Source organism: Scyliorhinus canicula, chromosome 16 (genome assembly GCF_902713615.1).
Source record: "Scyliorhinus canicula chromosome 16, sScyCan1.1, whole genome shotgun sequence".
Taxonomy (NCBI): Eukaryota; Metazoa; Chordata; class Chondrichthyes; order Carcharhiniformes; family Scyliorhinidae; genus Scyliorhinus; species Scyliorhinus canicula.
The window spans coordinates 84,954,147-84,966,541 of NC_052161.1; the positions used below are offsets into that span (position 1 = coordinate 84,954,147).

Here is a 12,395-nt window from a genome sequence, read left to right on the forward strand (position 1 = left end):
CTCAACTTTCCCCATCCACAGACATCCACTCTGTGTGGGGGTGAGGATGAGTGAGCCGGATGCACAGACGACCTCTATCTCCTGCACCCTCCCAGAAAGCTGCCCAGGCCAACTCAGAGCGTACACCAGCAAGGGTTTAATCAGCTCTTTGCTTGCCATGTGTTAATTGCCTGTTTTATTAAATTCCACACCCCCCCCCCCCCCCCCCCCCCAATCCCTTGTGTCCTCTCTCTCTGCACCCAGACCGTAAGATTGAACAGCTGGACTCGAAGGACCTCGAACAGATTGAACGCATTGCATACTAAATGACATCCCGCTTGTGTGAGGGACAGGGTGCACAGTCGGAGAGAATTTCTTGCCCTGCACAATCTATCATTTGAAAGGGGCCCAGGCAGAGCCTCATTGAAATTGGAACTCACTGGAAGGATTGCATCTTGCTTGCTCACTGGAAGAGATCCTGGCCTCCCCTTGACCCTCCGCGAGGTGGAGAGAGGAAGTTCGGATCACCGCAGTTCCCTTCTGTGCCCCACACCTTCACCCCCTCCTCTTTTTGATTTGATGGGAAACCAAATTTATTGATTTTATTATTCTTCGGGATGTTGCTTGTATCTTGTGACTGAGAGCTTGTGTAATAAAATGTCCAGAGTGCAGCGTTGGCTGTCATTAAGTCCCACCTCTGCAATTGGGCACGAGCTGCAATCTTCACTGTTGCCAACTCTGTCTCACCCCCACAAGCCTCCCTTCTGCTCAACTCCACACTCTTCTGCATCCCTCAGAAAGAATACGGACACTCCTGATTACAGATACTATGTTTATTGCTGATATAACACAGTGACTGGTCTGCAGGAGAGTGCATGGGGGGGAACATCTTCACTGTGTCTCCAGCCTGCAGTTCTCCCTCAGCTGTCTCGCCTCATCTCTCTCTACAACTCTTTAGCTCTCCCTGTCCCGTTCTCCCTCTCGCTCTCTCGCCCCGTCCCCCTCTCGCGTCGTCCCCCTCCCCCTCTCGCCCCCTCCCCCTCTCGCGTCATCCCTCTCCCCCTCTCGCCCCCTCCCCCTCTCGCTCCGTTGCTCTCTCGCCCCGTCCCCCTCTCGCTCTCTCCCCCTCTCGCTCCGTTGCTCTCTCGCCCCGTCCCCCTCTCGCCCCGTCCCCCTCTCACTCTCTCCCCCTTTTGCTCCGTCCCCCTCTCGCTCTCTCCCCCCGTCCCCCTCTCGCTCTCTCCCCCTCTCGCTCTCTCCCCCCCGTCCCCCTCTCGCCCCCTCCTCACTCTCTCGCCCCGTCCCCTCCTCCCTCCGTCGCTCTCTCGCTCCGTCCCCTCTCACTCTCTCGCCCCGTCCTCCTCTCGCTCTCTCGCTCCGTCCCCTCCCTCGCCCCGTTCTCCCCCCCCCTCGCTCCGTATCCCTCCATCTATTTCTCTTTCCTCATCGCTCGTGCCCTCTCATTTCATCACGCTTGTCCCTCCTGTTTGCTCCCTCCCTCTTCCTCGTCCACTAACTCTCTTTCTCACTCTATTTTCCACAGCCCGTTTGTAGTGTGTTCAAACAAAAATCACCCGGGACGTATTGACCTGTGCTGAACCGGCAGCGCCATTGATCTTGGGTTAACCCCCAGTTCTCGGGAGAAGCAGTGTTCAGACAGACACATTTCCCTCTTCCTTGCAGTCATAGGTCCACATCATCTTCCCTCCTCTCCTCTCTCCTTTCTCCCCCTCCATCACTCTTCTGCATTTTAAAGGGAGGAAGGATCACTTTTCTGCCCCGCTGCATTCGAACTGCCTCCGGGCCAGCTTCTCCGGATCGTCTGAGGCCATCCGAGAGAAATCACGGAAGATGTCCTGGAAGGTTTCGTCATCGCCTGTGTGGGGGTTCAGGAGGACAAAATGTCACCAGCGGGGAGCGGTAGTCAGAAAAACGTGCGTACCCCTCCCCTCTTCCCCACAGCCTTTAATCGAGCTATTGGAACCGTTTCTGCATACAGCAAGACCCCACTGATGGCCACATGATGACGATCGGGTTGCTTGTTGCTCAACAGACGGGTTGGGGGGATGGATATTCGGCCCCAAAGGGTTGGCGCCTGGAATAGGTGGTTTGCCTTGTGAGGAAATGGTCGATAGGTTGGGCCTGTTTTAGCTGGGATTTAAGAAGAGTTAAGGTGGTAACTTGAGTTGAAGTATGTAAGATCCTGAACGGTATCGGCAAGGTGGACGTGGAAAGGACATTTCCTCTTGGGTGAGCCCAGAACTAGGAGCGCTGTTTTATAATTAGGGGTCTCTCCGAGTACTGATCCTCCGAGTTTGCAGCGCAGTCTCAGTACTGACCTTCCGACACTACGGTGTACCCTCAGTACTGCCCCTCCGACAAGCGGCGCACCTTCAGTACTGATGCTCCGGCAATGCGGCACTTCCTGAGTACTGATCCTCCAAAACTGCAGTCCACCCTCCCACAGTGCGGTGCTCCCTCAGTACTGATCCTCCTACAGTGCTTTGCTACCCGAGTACTGACCTTCCAACAGTGCAGCACTCCCTCAGTACTGGCCCTCCCGACGTTGCAGCGGCCCTCAGTACTGACCCTCGGACATTGCAGCGTTCCCTCAGTACTGACCCTCGGACATTGCAGCGTTCCCTCAGTACTGACCCTCAGACAGTGCGGCTCCACCTCAGTGCTTCAACCTATGCACCTCTGGCTCCCAACCCTTCTGCTCCTTTACCTTCCCAAGACTGTGATCCTGAACGTGGGCCTAAATTTCCCTCGGTCGGTGGGGGGGGGTCCTTGACTGGCTGTGAGGACGGCCAACGGCCGTTGGAGTGACTGGACAGTGGGTAAAATGTGTTATGAAAGGTTTGGTTGGGTGGCTTGGTCAGCGGGAACTCCGGTTCCCGGAGCCGTTCTGTGGGCTACCCACAGTCCACTCGTTCGGAGCCACGGTTACCTGTGTGCCCGAAGAATGGTTCGCCCTCGCGCATCTCCTCGTTCATTCTCGCCAGTCGCAGTCTGGGAAATATCAACAGAAACAGGGTTGTTGCATGTGTGTCATGTTCCTGTGTATCCATAACAGTATGTGCCGACTTCCGGTGGCAACTATGCAGTGAACAGTCACATATTTGGCAACTTCTGCTCTTGGTGGTTTTTTGACGGCTTTTAAGCTGGATTTTCGCGGAAATTTTTTCTAACATAGGTGGATAAAAGTGAGAGGAGGAGAAGGCGACCCCTATCCTATGGAATTACGCTTGAAAAATAATCGCAAAAGAAGGAATCAAAAGCTGGTTTGAAGTGAGGATCTGAGCTTGGTGGTTGCAATGGCAGAGAAGCGAGATCCGGCCCCGTCGGCTCAATGGTCGATGGATCGGTTGGTTACATACCTGGATGAGAAGGTCGCCCGGCACCGTAAGGAGTGTGCGGAGGACCTGACCAAGGTGGTAACCTCTATTAAGGAGGCTGTCGACCGGATGGAGTTGACCATGACGGCCCAGGGACAATCTATCCAAAATCTACAGGAGCAGTCCACTGGGATGGCACTGCAAATTTTACAGGAATGGAAAAAGCGGCTGTTGGAAAAGGTGGAAGACCTGGAGAATCGTTCCCGCAGGCAGAACCGTTCGGATCGTCAGTCTGCCAGAGGGAAAGGAAGGATCGGATGCCGGTGCGTATATTGTGAAGATGTTCGATAAAATGATAGGGGCAGAGGCGTTCGACAGGCCATTGGAGGTGGACCGGGCTCACAGGCCACTTATGGGCAGGACCCAGGGTCGTGAGCCCCCGAGGGCACTGGTGGTGAGGCTGCACCGATTCCTGGACAAGGAACGCAAAACGGTTTGTATGGGAAGAAGCTAAGATCCGGGTATCTCAAGACTTGGGAGCAGAACTTGCTAAGAGGAGGGCGAGTTTTAATAAAGTTAAAGCGGCGTTTTATGCGAAGGGAATAAAAATTGGGCTGCTCTCCCTGTCACGTCTTTGGGTAACCTATGAGGAACAGGAACTATATTTTTGCTCACCAGAAGAAGTGATGGGTTTTATGAAAGACCCATAAGGACTTAATAAAAAGTGAAAACTGGTCGGTAGCGATTTAAATCAAAAAGTTCTGTGGTGCACTGTAACTTGAGTAGAGATGACCGGGAAGAGAAGGATTTCTCTGAGTCATCTAACTTTGACCTTTCAGTGTATGCACTAAGGTACAGTTTCTTCCTTTATTTTTGTGTTTGTAAAAAAGGGGGGAAAAAAGGGAATTTTTTTTAAAAAAGAATGGGGGGGGGGGGGGGGGGGGGGGGGGGGGGGTGAAGAAAAGCTTTCAAATTAATATGGTCTCAGAGGGAAAGACATCTGTTTGAGTTTTTGCATGCATAATTTTTTCTGTTTCTCCATTTATCGTGATTGTTTTCACTTCCATTGTTTGGGGCTCTGTTTGAAGGTGATGGGATTGATAAGATGCTGTAGAGGGGGAGGGGTGGGCCGTTGAGCTTGGACCGTAAGTGAATGGTGTGTTTGCTTTTTGCGCTTGGTGCTATTGTCTTAAAACTTATATTAAGAGCTGGGGTGTAAAGATCCAGCAGCCGGTAGACTTTTAGGCATCAGGGGTGGAGCTGCTCGGCTAACTGGCAAGGCTGTCTCACGGAAGCAAAATGGGGGGTGAGCTGAAAAGTGACGGGGGGGGGGGGGGGTTCTGCTGACGATTAGGGGACTTCCAGGAGGCTGGAGATGGAGACGAGATGGCGGTTGCTGGCAAGGGGCAGATCGGGGGAGGTGCGGGTCATGGGCTAAGGGCTGGCCTAGGAAAGGTCATGGCTGATTGACAGGGCAGCAAGAGCCACCCCCCAACCAGACTGGTTACGTGGAATGTTCGTGGCCTGAATGGGATGGTCAAGAGGGCCCGTGTGTTCGCACACTTGAGACAGTTAAAGGTGGACGTGGCCATGTTACAGGAGACACATTTGAAGCTGGGGGATCAATTTAGACTGAAAAAGGGATGGGTCGGGCACGTGTTTCATTCAGGATTGGACTTTAAAACAAGAGGGGGGTGGCCATCCCGATTAATAAAAGGGTGGCGTTTGAGGCGGGGAAAATGGAGACAGATCCGGGAGGCAGATTTATCATGGTGAATGGGAAACTGGAGGAAATGGCAGTGGTGCTGATAAATATATATGCCCCAAACTGGGATGACGTCGCGTTTGTTTGGAAGATGCTCGGAAAAATCCCGGACCTCGACTTGCACCGGTTGATCATGGGGGAATGATTTTAACACTGTCTTAGATCCGAGGATGGACTGGTCGAGGAAGGTATCAACAATGGGGCAAGAGCTGCGGGGGTTCATGGAGCACATGGAAAGTGCTAATCTGTGGAGATTTGAGAAGTCAAGGAGCAAGAAATATTCATTCTACTCTCGTGCACAAGGTGTACTCCAGGATCGATTTTTTTCATATTGAACAAAACATTAGTGGGGGTAGTGGACACAGTATTCAGCAAGTGTAGTATCTGACCATGCGCCACATTGGCTAGACCTACAGGTGAACATGGGAAACTTGGCGCCCACAGTGAATGCTAGATGCAGGGCTGTCAGCAGATGACAAGATATGTGAGCAAGTGAGGGAGGCCATTTGGGGGTATATAAAAACCAATGATACGGGATGGTGTGGGAGGCATTGAAAGCGTTCGTCAGAGAGGAATATATTTTTATTCGGGCCATAGGGAAAGGACTCGATGGGTGGAGCTCGACAGGCTAGTAGGAGAAATCTTACATGTGGATAGGAGATATGCGGAGTCTCCGAATGTGGAGCTCCTGTAGGAGTGTCAGAGACTGCAAATGGAATTTGGGCTCCTTTCCACAGGCAAGGCGGAGGGACAGCTGCGGAGGGTAAAAGGGGCAGTGTACGAATATGGGGAGAAAGCTAGCAGGATGTTGGCACATCAGCTGAGGAAGCAGGAGGCGGCAAGAGAGATAGGGAAAATTAAGGATGAGAGGGAAATTAGTGAGGGACCCAGGGCAGTTAATGACGGATGTTCCGTGAATTTTATAGCCATTTATACGAGTCGGAACCCCCTGTGGGGGAGGAGGGAATAAACCAATTCCTGGAGAGGCTAGAGTTCCCGAAGGTAGATGAAGAGCTGCTGGAAGTCTTGGGGGCCTAATTGGGCTTGGTGAAGTGTTAGATGGATTGGGGGCAATGCAATAGGGTAAGGCCCCGGGGACCTGACGGATTCCCAGTGGAATTTTATAAAAAGTTTTCGGGCTAGTGGGACCGCTGTTAGTCAAGGCTTTCAATGAATCCAAGTAGTTGGGAGTGCTTCTCCAACGCTATCACAGGCATCAATCTCTCTCATCCTGAAGCGAGACAAAGGACCCGGAGATCTGTGGATCGTACAGACCAATTTCCCTTTTAAATGTAGATGCTAAATTACTGGCAAAGCGCTTGGCCACCAGAATAGAGGATTGTGTCCTGGAGGTAATAGGTGACGATGAGACGGGATTTGTGAAGGGCAGGCACCCGACGTCCAATATTAGACGGCTTCTCAATGTTATAATGATGCCAGCTGAGGGGTGTGAGGCTGAGGTGGTAGTAGCCATGGACGCGGAGAAGGCTTTCCACCGGGTGGAGTGGAAGTACCTATGGGATATTTTAGGCAGGTTTGTGTTCGGGCAGGGAATTGTGGACTGGGTCCGGCTGTTGTACCAGGCCCCGGTGGCAAATGTACGAACCAACCGAGTCCGGTCAGAATACTTTAGTCTCTGTAGGTGGACAGGCCAGGGATGCCCGCTCTCTCCATTACTGTTTGCCCTGGCCATAGAGCCTTTTGCAATGGCCCTTAGAGCATCGAGTGTGTGGCGGGGAATAGTGAGTAGAGGATTGGAGCACAGGGTTTCTCTTTATGCGGATGACTTGCTGCTTTATGTTACAGTCCCAGTGGGGGGGAATGACCAAAATCATGGAGGTACTGGGAGAATTTTGGTGATTTTCAGGCTACAAGCTGAATATGGAAAAGAGTGAGAGGTTTGTGATTGGGGCATGGGGACAGGAAAGGAGACTGAGTGAATTACCTTTTAAAGTGGTGGCGGGGAGTTTTAGATATTTTGGGATTCAAGTGGCCAAAGAGTGGGGTTGGCTCCACAAGTTAAATCTGGGCAAAGCTGTCGACCAATTGAAAAGGGGTTTCCACAGACGAGACATGCTCCCACTGCCGTTAGCGGGAAGGGTCCAGATGGTGAAGATGACAGTCCTCCCAAGACTGCTTTTCTTTTTTCAATGCCTTCCAATTTTTGTCCCAAAGGCTTTTTTTTAGAAAAATAAATGTGGCGATTACAGGTTTTGTGTGGGTGGGGAAAACCCCGAGAGTAAAGAAGGCACTCCTGAAGTGGGGTCGCGGAGAGGGGGGGCTAGCCCTCCCGAGCTTTATTAATTATTACTGGGCGGCCAACATATCGATGGTCAGGTAGTGGGGGAGGGGTCGGCCTGGGAGCGAGTGGAAGCGGCATTCTGCAAGGGTAGGAGTTTGGAGGCTTTACTAATGGCGCCCCTGCCGTTCCCGCCAGCTCGGTACTCTACAAGCCCTGTGGTGGTGGCAGCCCTAAGGGTGTGGGGGCATTGGAGGCAGCACATGGGATTGGAGGGTGTGGTCAGTGTGGTCTCCGATTTGTAACAATCACCGGTTTGTCCCAGGGAGGCTGGATGGGGGCTTCAGGAGGTGGAAGCAGGCAGGGATCGAGAGATTTAGGGATTTATTTATCCAGGAGGGCTTTCCGACCTTGGAGGCACTAGAGGAGGAGTTTGAGCTACCGGGCGGGAATGGGTTTCGATACCTTCAGGTCCAGGACTTTGTACGAAGGCAGGTTCCAAGCTTCCCTCGCCTCCCCCTGAGGGGACTACAGGATAAGGTGATGTCAAAAATGGGGGTTGGAGGGGGGAGGATTTTGGAGATATACAAGGAGTTGATGGAGTGGGAGGGGGCCCCGATCAGGGAGGTGAAGCGGAAGTGGGAACAGGAGCTCGGAAGAGAGCTGGAAATGGAAAAGTGGGAAAAAGCCTTGAAGAGAGTCAATTCATCCTCGTCCTGTGCCAGACTTCGCCTGATTTAATTCAAAATGGTCCATAGGGCCCACATGATGGGAGCCCGGATGAGTAGGTTCTTTGACGAGGTGGAGGACAGATGTGGGCGGTGTGGGGGTAGCCCAGCTAACCACGTGCATGTGTCCTGGGCCTGTCCGACCACGTGCGTATGTTCTGGGCCTGTCCGAAGTTGAGGGGATTCTGGCAGGGTTTTCCAGACATGATGTCAGAAGTCCTGGAAGGGAGGCTAACCCAGAGTCTGGAACTGGCAATATTTGGGGTACCGGATGATCTGGGGGCCACAGGGGGGGGGGGGGGGGGGGGGGGGAAGAGGCCGATATCCTGGCCTTCTCTGGTGGCCAGGAGACTGATTTTGCTGGGATGGAGGGACTTGGAGCTCCTGAAGTCGGGTGTGTGGGACCGATATGACAGGGTTCCTCAGCCTGAAAAAAAAATCAAGTTCGCCTTCAGAGGATCAATTCAGAGGTTCGCTCAGAGATGGCAGCTGTTCGACTTCTTCAAAGGAAATTGAACATCGGCAGTAAGGGGGGGGGGGGAAGAAAATAGGAGGCATGGCAGTGTTAGATAAGGAACTCCGTATACGGGTAGTTAGGGCGCGGGCAGTTGTGGACATTGTGTTTTTGGGTTTTTTTTCATGTCGGCCCACGCAGTTGTTTGAGAAATGTTAATGTGTTAAACTGAAAATTACAAATGCTTCAATAAAACATTTTCTAAAAAAAAAACCAATGCGTGTCATGTTCCCGAGTACCCATAACTGTGTGTGTCATGTTCCTGTATGTTCAAAATTGCGCATTGTGTCCATAACCATGCTGGCATATTTTTTCCATTTGTTTTCTCTTCACAGATGTTAGTGTTTGCGTGTGCATGTTCTGGGTGTGTGTGTCGCGCTCTGCACACGTGTTCAAATATCTCAATATACGTAATGTGTGTTTGTCTCTAACTTCAAGTAGCTTCATGAATTTCTGACTGTAAATTTCCACGGTGGTTGTGTGTGCTTGTGCCTGTACCTGTTCATGTGTTTGTATCTGTACCTGTCCGTGCATCTGTTTAAATTGTCCATGCATGTTTATCGATGAGAGTCTGTAATTATTCATGTGTTTAATGTATGTCTATAATGGTGCAAACCTGGTCACTTGTGTTTTTGTCTATCTCTCTGTGCGTGTTGTTGTGTGTATTGTGCGATTGTGTGTCCTTAAAATAGGCGCGCATATTTTCCGCTGGGTTTTTGTGTGTCTGTACCTGCGAGTGCAGTCCCTGTGCACCAGTGCGTGCAACGTTGGATGCGGGGCGAGCCCTAAATCGCGCTCTGCGCAGCTGAATGCAGCGGACAGTCCGATACAGTACTCACAACGTGACGATGTCTGCGTTGGCCTTCGCCACGGCGATACTAAGGGGGTCCTGCCCTGTTTCGTCCACTGCGTACTGATTGGCTCCCCTCTTGAGCAGCAGGCACACAGGACTGAGAGAGAGAAAGAAAACACGGATTTGGATCCTCGTCATAAGAGGAGCCGTGAGAGAGCTCAAGGGGGCTGAACAACCACCCCAAGGGGGAGCAAAGTGCAGGGCAAGTGACCTAAATCTCCATCCACATCACGGGCTGGAATCTCACCATCGGAAATAAAGGTTTGCATCTCGACAACGCCCCTTCCTTGACCACTGGACTGCTCAAGACACTTCCTGCCTTCAGTAAGTGTTCGGAATACATATCTCCAAGAACTTGGAAAGACATTGAATTATTTAGACACTTTATTGAGAACAGGCTGGTTTTTATTTTGAAGGTTACAAATTAGCTTTGGACTGAGAGCAGGCTGCTTTGTCTGAGATGTCCCACAGCCTGAGCTGAATGACCAGCAAGGCACCAGACGAGATCAGATCTATTTGTTTATGGGGGAAAACGGTGTGGCTCTGCTGATCTTCTGCAGACCACCTGACTGAGAAGAATTTTGTTTTAAACTTGTTTTTTAGGTTTTGCACTCCAGTTTTGGAAGGAAACCGATAAGGTTTCCCGACTCTTGCTCTCCCTCTCTCCACATTGGCTGAAATTCAGTGCAACTACCAGGGCCCAGCTAGAAATTCCCATCTCTGTATAACTGGTCTGTATCTGGAAAGCTGAGATGTGAGGGAGAAAGATTACAAGGTCATTGATCCCACACCAAAGCTCCTTTGGAAAGAATGTCCAGGCAATTACTGTGACCAGTCTGCACACAAAGAGGTGCAGGTTGGGTGAGGTTCCGGGGATGGGCAGGGTGTGGACCCAGGTAGGGTGCTCGTTTGAAGGTTGGCGTAGACTTGATGGGCAGAATGGCCTCCTTCTGCACTGTAGGGATTCTATGAAATAACAGCAGATCGACAGCAACAAAACCCATTGTACTTTTTCATAGTTACCCCATGAGCCAAAGAGGTGTTTCTTCCCTTAAATGCCAACCTCTGTAGAGACACTATTTGTTTTATCCTCAGTGTGTACGATGGTGTGCGTGTTGAGATTTTAAGAGGTATATACCTCCGGGTTACATGAGTTTATCAAAAGAGGCCTTAACAGTAGCGATGGCAAACAACTGGTGATGCAATGGTTAGCACTGCTGCCTCACAGCTCCAAGGACTGGGGTTCAATTCCATCCTCAGGTAATTGTGTGGAGTTTCCACCTTCTCCGCTTGGCTGTGTGGGTTTCCTCCGGGTGCTCCAGTCTCCTCCCACAGTCCAAAGATGTGAGGTTAGGTTGGGTTCCAGGGATAGGGCTGGGGGAATGGGCCGAGATAGGGTGTGGAATCGATGAGCCAAATGGCCTCTTTCTGCACTGTCGGGGTTCTATGGACCTGGCCATTCTGGTGAGCAAATAAAACATGTACACTTTTCGTGTGACCTGTGGAGGGCCAGAGAAACTGCACTCTCCTCCCATCCCAGTTGTAACACAGATTGGGTGCTCGTCTGGAATATTGAAATGCAGAATAACCACAACTGGTAGAGGATAAAAGGGTGGAAGCCAGGTTTCTTTAAACATTAGTTAAAGCAGAGATGTTTAAACTTGCTCAATCCCTTACGTTTGAGGGAAGAGATGTGGAGGCATTCCTTATCTCGTTTGAGAAGCTATTTAAGCAAAGCAAGTGGCCAAAAAAAAGACACTGCTCTTCCAAAGGAGGTTGACAGGCAGAGCTTGTGACGGTTCACGCATCGCTTTCGGAAGAGGTTTATAATAATAATAATCTTTATTGTCACAAGCAGGCTTACATTAACACTGCAGTGAAGTTACTGTGAAAAGCCCCTAGCCGTCACATTTGGGAATACAGGGAGAATTCAGAATGTTCAACTCACCTAACAGCGCATCTATCGGGACTTGTGGGAGGAAACCGGAGCACCCGCAGGAAACCCACGCAGACACGGGGAGAATGTGCAGATTTCGCACAGTGACCCAAGCCAGAATCAAACCTGGGTCCCTGGCGCTGTGAAGCAAGTGCTAACCACTGTGTTAACCACTGTGCTACCATGCCACCTGTGCAGGTTTTTTCTTTTTAAAAAAAGGCTATTCTGAGAGTAGAGGAGTAGGATTAATGAGGTGTAGGATTAATGAGGTTTAGACCTGTATTGAATTTGCGAAAGGCAAGGCAAAGTGATTTTGACTGTTGGGTATGGGCATTTAGGGTAGATGCCACATGTGAAGCTTTTAGGGAAACAATTCTCTTGGAAAAGTTTAAAAATTCACTCCCTCCAGTAGTTAGAATCCACATTAATGACCATAAGGTTAAGGCAGCCAAATGAGCGGCTGACTAATAGAGTTGGTCCAGAAATCCAAACCCCATTTCCCATCATCTCCACTCTTCCCCTCCCCTCTCCCCACCATCAAGCTCAAGAAGACGACTTGGGAAACTGAAAGGAAGACAAGTAGCCAGGGGAGGGAAGGGAACCCTCCCCCAGGAGAAACTTCTCGTCAGGCTAGAAAGAGACCTGGAGGCCTCAAGTGTTCCCATTTGTAACCAGGTGGGATATCTTTGTGCAGACTGCTGCAGTTTGCATGGGAAACCCGTATTACTTGGTGGGGGTGAGTGAAGGAAGTTCATCAAAAAGGGAGCCACAAGCAAAATTACAACAGATTGTAAGGGTCCCTCTTGTTTGCTCCCTGTTTCCCCTTCCTTTAATTTTTGCTGTTGCATTTTTGATTTATGATCGATGGACTTGTGACTTTAAGGAAAAGCAAGTTGCAAGTGACCTGTGCCTTTAATTCCAGCAGAGAATTTCAGTAGCAGATCAGTGATAACTCAGTTTGACTGATTTGGCTGTTGGACAAAATGAATAGGCCTAAAAGGCATTGCTCTGCCCTGTAACAGGTGAGGAATGTTCTGTTCCCA

General features: G+C 50.7%; 2 protein-coding genes across 2 annotated transcripts in view; one reads left to right on the top strand and one right to left on the bottom strand.

Moving 5' to 3' along the window:
- LOC119950607 (ATP-dependent RNA helicase DDX19A-like) overlaps positions 1–650 on the top strand; it is a 54,735-nt gene extending 54,085 nt beyond the window's left edge. The window contains exon 7 of the mRNA XM_038773192.1: positions 244–650. Within this exon, the coding sequence (XP_038629120.1) occupies positions 244–305 (62 nt within the window). The 3' untranslated portion in view covers positions 306–650. The remainder of the gene's footprint in view (positions 1–243) is intronic.
- A 725-nt stretch (positions 651–1,375) lies between these two features.
- The window catches only part of LOC119951005 (arf-GAP with coiled-coil, ANK repeat and PH domain-containing protein 3-like), a 124,200-nt gene continuing 113,180 nt past the window's right edge, over positions 1,376–12,395 (bottom strand). The window contains exons 21-23 of the mRNA XM_038774036.1: positions 9,403–9,513; positions 2,930–2,991; positions 1,376–1,855 (exon numbers count right to left, since the gene is read on the bottom strand). Of these exons, the coding sequence (XP_038629964.1) occupies positions 1,746–1,855; positions 2,930–2,991; positions 9,403–9,513 (283 nt within the window). The 3' untranslated portion in view covers positions 1,376–1,745. The remainder of the gene's footprint in view (positions 1,856–2,929; positions 2,992–9,402; positions 9,514–12,395) is intronic.